Consider the following 6,000-nt stretch of genomic DNA (forward strand, 5'->3'; position numbering starts at 1 on the left):
TCTTGTAAGAGATATCGAAAATCTGCCAACTGATAAATTGCTCATCATAATATGAACTATATTTTATCAGTTGATAGATTTTTGATGTCTCTTATAGGAACTGAGATAATTGGGCTCCAAGCAAATACGGTATCCGAATTTTTAGTCCCCTTTTTTCCACACCTTCTCATAAATATTTTCATATCTGCTCCTCATCTCCTCATTCATTTCTTTCTTGTTCTGGTCACCCAACCAACCAACCCCAATGAAATTGTGACAACTCTAGTGATATACACACAGATTGTAATGATGTCGCCCCCCCCCCCCCCCCCTCTCTTCTCTTTCCCGAGAGAAGAAGGCTAGGTGAGGAAGGAAATTAGCAGAGACACCGACATGTTCATCGGGGTGGCAACAAGAACGTTTACATTGGGAGAGTCTCACTTTTAGAGGCTCGACGACACGGGCGAGTTATTAATAGTCCATAAAACTGTAAGATAGGGGGTCATAACCCCACGCATCGTTGTTGTTGTTCCGTATCTTTTTATTGATAAAGCATAAAGTTATAAAACATTGATTTATAAGAACAACAACAACTGATAGCAGATTTCGTGCGACAAGAAATTGGGGCTGGGGGTGATCCATCATAACAAATCGGTGTTGTTGGATTCGCGAGGAGGAGGAAAAGCAACAGGAGAGCAAATCGGCGACAAGTGTTGCTGATAGCACATACAAACACGTTTTTGAGTGAGGAGCCGCTCCTCGGAGCTTCTGTGTGTGTGTGTGCTCTTCGTTTACCACCGGGAAATATATCGTCTAACAGACGAGATACATGACACACGATCAACACACGAAAGGTGTCGCTCGGCTGGGATTACGGTAGCGATTTGAGGTTCCTGGGAGTCCTTCCAGCTACACTATAGCTAATTGAATAGCGTAACCTTGAAAGAATACCTTTTCTGGTAACTACGGTAGCGATGGCAGATTTGTCAGAATCCTCTGGATATGGAGTCTATTCCAGCTAGCAAATTAAATACAGTAACCATAACGTAATTGCTCAATAGAAGTACATCCTATACATGATATTTGAGCTCAATTATCTCGGCTCCTAGATATCAGAAGTCTGTCAAATGATAAAATATCGCTGATATTATGTCAAACATTTTATCAGTTGAAAAAATTTTGATATCTTTCATATGAGCCAAGATAATTCGCTTCAAACGAAATGTAATTTTTACTCTAACAGAAGCCCACCCTATACTTGCTCTTTGAGCTCAATTATCTCGATTCCTTTAAGAAATTTTGAAAATCTGTGAACTGATAAAATATTGCTGATATGATGGCAAACATTTTATCAGTTGGCAGATTTTTGATATCTCTCAACGGAGCCGAGATAATTGAGCTCAAAGAGCCCGTATAGGATTGGCAGAGCATTTACGGTATTTTTGAGGTTACTGTATTTAATGCATTCGCAATAGACTCCCAAAAGACTTATGGACTGATAAATCTCAAGTCGCGAAATGTCGCAAATACAGTAACCCTTCTGAAAATTCTTGATGCTGAAAATGTGATTTTCAGCCTATTTTTTTGGTGAATTCAATACACATGCTACAGTAATCTCAAAATCCCAGAACACTTCAAATCGCGAATACCGTATACTGTAGGAAATACAGTGAAAGAAATCAACTACTCACGTCTCCCCTCCTCCCTCCCCATTCCAATTGTTTTACCGCAAAATGTGTTGCCACTTTTTTCCCCATCAGAAGAGGAACAAGAAAAAGAAGATAGCCTCGGAGCACTTGTTTTCCCTCAAATATCTTCGAATGTGACAATCATTTCTCGTGTAGTGATATGTGATATGGGGTATCGGTTCTCCCTCGTCGTCACTTATCTTGTCTCGATTAACACCGCTTTCACTAAATGCCGCTCTCAAGAAGAAGCTCCCCTTCTTCTTCCAAACCGCGCTTAGAAGATATATGACTCTCTGCGGGGGGACACCTAGGGAAGACAGGTGTCGGAGTCTTTGGGAACAGGTCGTCGGCTCTGATTTGATGTGATGACTATCACACTAGTTAACATATGTACCTGTCGCTCGACTGATGTACTCTCGGACCAATGATAATGATGGGAATGGGGAGAGTGTAATTCTTGAAGGTTCCAATACTTTCGAGTGCCCAGGCTCTTCAGAATCGTGACTTCAGATTCCTGACTTCAGCTTCTTGAGTTCAGATTCCCAGGTTTCAAAATATGAAGTTTAGAGCCCTGACTTCACACTCATGACTTCAGAATACGGATTTCAGAATCCTGAAGCTCAGAGACCTGACTTGAGAACCTTTACTTCAGAATGTCAAGTTCAGATTTTTGGAGTCCAAATTCCAGACTTCAGTGTCTCGACTTCAGATTCTCGACTTCATGTTCTTGACTTCAGAATCTGAAGTTTACAGCCCTGACTTCAGAAGCCTGACTTCAGACTCCTAGCTTCAGACTCCTAGCTTCAGATTCTTGACTTAAAATTCCTGACTTCAGAAGACTGACTTCAAATTCCTAACTTCAGAATACTGAATTCAAATCCTGACTTCAGATTCCTGACTTCAGAATTTGAAGTTTAGACTCCTGACTTCAGATTCTTCACTTCAGATTCCTGGATCCAGAATCTGAAGCTCAGAGACCTGACTTTGAATTCCTGACTTCAGATTCCTGATTCCAGATTCTTGACTTCAAAACCTGAAGTTTACAGTCCTGACCTCAGAATCCTGATCTCAGAATTCCTAACTTCAAAATCTAAAGGTCAGATTATTGACTTCAAGTTCTTAACTACTGATTCCTGACATCAGATTCTTGACTTCCGAATCCCGCCTTCTGAATCCGGACTTCAGATTCCTGACTTCAGATTCCTAAAGTTCAGAATCTTGACTTCAGATTTCTTGCCTCCAAACTCCTGACTTCAGAATCAGAAGTTCAGATTTTTTAATGAAAAGTGCTCTCTGGTAGGTATAGACACGAAATCCCCTTCCTACTTTTAACGAGCGATAAACGGTCCCTTTGTTGTTTTAAAGTGAATTGAGCGGAAGAGAAGAAGAAGATCATTTGGAAGAAACAGAGAACTTTTAATTACCGAGTGTAGCTCCGTCTATCTCGAATTACTAGGAATTACCGTAGTCCCTCCCCACTCCCAGACATTCGCAAATTAATGTTTTTTGTTATTGTTATGAGTGGTTAATCACCGAGTTTCTCCGCCGTTCCTCCAGCAGCTCAATTGATATTTGAGAATTCGCACAACATGTTGCGCGGGAAAAGGAAGAGGATGAGTATGTGTCCACCCTCACTCACAAAAGAGAGCATTTTATTGTTATCGAATTATTCATGACACACACAAGGAAACAACTCAATTGTCTTAGTGACCCCCCAATGCTCTTCTTTTGGAAGTGCTCTGGAGTCGAATTCTTGAGCTTGGAAACTGCTAACCGAAACTGTTTATACTTGTCCTATGTGGCGCAATTGCTCAAACACACAGGGGGCTAGTGGTCCACTTGCCTTCTAGGTAGGAGGAAGGATTAACCCTATTGAGAGAGATCGGATGACAGTTAACACACACTTCTCTCTGTCTCATCGAGTTACACTTACCTACTTGTGGTGCTGGTTTGGTGACAAGGTAAATATTGAAGATCAGAAATTTGGTAACAAGCACGGGCTGTCCTAATCTGGAGCTCCTTCTTTGGAATAAGGCTTCAATTAAGGATCCTAGGAGCCTTAATAATCATAAGATCCTGGAGCCTGGAGCTTGGAGCATAGAGCTTGGAACCTGGAAAATGAATCCTGAAACCTTGAACCTAGAGCTTGGAGCCTAGAACCTAGAACCTGGATTATAGAACCTGATGCCTGAAGCCAGAAGCCTGGAGCCTGGAGCCTGGAGCCTGGAGCCTGGAACCTGGAACCTGGAACCTGGAACCTGGAACCTAGAATCTAGACCGTCAAAGCGGCAGCTGACTGATCTAGGTCAGATTTTGGGACCCAGGTTACGGTAGCCGGATCGCTGAATTTTGAAAAAAATTGACTATTTGGTCTGAGCCGTGAACCTGAAATCGAGCTCTGAAAATTTCCAGACACCTTTCGTCTACAGTAATCCAAACCTATTTGTCTATTGACCTCAAATCGAGCTCCAAAATTGACTCAAAACTCTCTAAAAAATGGCTGGAAATGTTTAAAAAAATCTGGGAATTTTATGAACCATTTTTGGCTCTAAAAATGCGATTTTCAGCCGATTTTTTTGTGAATTCAAGACACTTCCCTCATTCTACAGTAACCCCAATATCCCATTCCCAGAATGTTCAAGCTCTCTTCGCTTCCTCCTCACGAAATTAAGGAGCAATTTGACTCCAATTTGTGTTTTCGCCACCACTCCCCGGAGACTCTTCTTCCTCTGTCTTCTCCTGTTAATAGACTCGTGAAACAACAAGTTTGGGACCCAATTTTCTTCGCTAAACTCTTTCTCTGTTACTCGTCGTAAAATTAACAAGTGATTTGGCGCCAAGTTTTGGGAGGGTTCCCAAGGGATTATTAGGGAGTACGGTAGTAGTTGTTTTGAGGCGGTATCTGAATTTTTAGGCTTGGTTTTTTAACCCTAGAACTTCTACTAAGTAGAGCCTAGGTAGGCTTAAACTTGAATTAAGATCAAAAATCGGAAACTGGGTTTTTTTGGATCAGTTGAATTTTCGGAATTTTTGGAATCTCAAAAAAATTCCAAAATTCAGAAAAAATTTGAATTTTTGAACACCCCTACTCCCCTAAACCCTCAATTCCGATTTTCGAAAATTTTTGAAAAATCTCCAAATTTGACTCCTCAAATTGTGGCAACAGATACTCCAATAACACACATATTCTGGGGCCATATGGGCGACGACATCCTCAATTTTTGGTGGCAGTACACTTGAACAGGCGCGCGCGCGTTTTTATTATGAGGAGGGGCATACTAGTAGCTAGTAACAACAAGAAAAATTGAACAAAGATGAGTATAGATAGTGACCTCATTGCTCATATTTTTGCAGGACTTCATGGATCATTGCTGGATGCGTCGGACGAGTATCTGTGCGCGATTCTGGCTCCGCTGATGGACGTGAATGATAATTTGGATGACGAGGAGATGGGCAAGCTTCCAGTGCGGCTTCAGTATTACGAGAAGGAGAGAGACGCGAGTGATATTGTGCGACAAAAGTTGATTGAGGCACTTTTTCAGGTGGGATTTTAGTGTATAAGAGAGGTCGCACAACGACAATTACAGTAACCTAGAAATTTTGCGATTTTTTAGTCGATTTTCCTTCGCGATTTTCCTGCGTTCTTTGGCATTTTTCACCATTAGAAAATTGTATTTTCCGGGTTTTTAAATGGAAAACTTACAAAAAAAAACTGACTTCAGTCGATTTTTGGGTCATTTTTTTGTCAAAAAAATCGGCTAGAATTGACCGGAAACTGACTGAAAACGCGCGGAAATCGAGCGGCCGTAGGCCCCACAACGAAAACTACAGTAACCTAAAAAAGCTGGTTTTACGGATTTCTTACTTTGGTTGTCCTGCGTTTTTCGACATTTTTCACTATCAAAAATTTGAATTTTCCGAATTTTTAGAAGGAAATATCGCAGAATACTGATTTTTTGCCAAGAAAATCGGCTGAAAATGGACTGAATGAGCAAGAAAATCGAGAAACGCCGATGGCCGTGGCCGAAGGTCCCACAACGAAAACTACAGTAACCTAAAAGTATTCATATTTTCCAATTTTTTGAGGAAAAAAAACAGGAGACTGATTTTAGTCCATTTTTGGATCATTTTTCGCCAAAAAGAAAGTCGGAAAAATAAAATTTTTATAGCGAAAAAAAAATACTGAAAAACGCCCGAAAATCGAGATTTTAAAAACCCGAAAAAAATTATTTTTGGGTTACGGTAGTTGAGAGCTTTTGATTTCCGAATAACGTCCCCCCCTCGACCGTATTCCATTCTGAATTGGATCGTCTATAGATAGGCGCTAAAAGAA

At 40.9% G+C, this 6,000-nt stretch overlaps 1 protein-coding gene across 1 annotated transcript in view; it reads left to right on the plus strand.

Moving 5' to 3' along the window:
• The window catches only part of CBG21314, a gene marked incomplete at both ends in the record, with an annotated part of 28,413 nt that overhangs the window by 9,077 nt on the left and 13,336 nt on the right, over window positions 1–6,000 (plus strand). The window contains one exon of the mRNA XM_002648937.1: window positions 5,022–5,209. Within this exon, the coding sequence (XP_002648983.1) occupies window positions 5,022–5,209 (188 nt within the window). The remainder of the gene's footprint in view (window positions 1–5,021; window positions 5,210–6,000) is intronic.

The sequence above is a fragment of the Caenorhabditis briggsae genome, assembly GCF_000004555.2.
Source record: "Caenorhabditis briggsae complete genome, chrIV, whole genome shotgun sequence".
Classification (NCBI taxonomy): Eukaryota; Metazoa; Nematoda; class Chromadorea; order Rhabditida; family Rhabditidae; genus Caenorhabditis; species Caenorhabditis briggsae.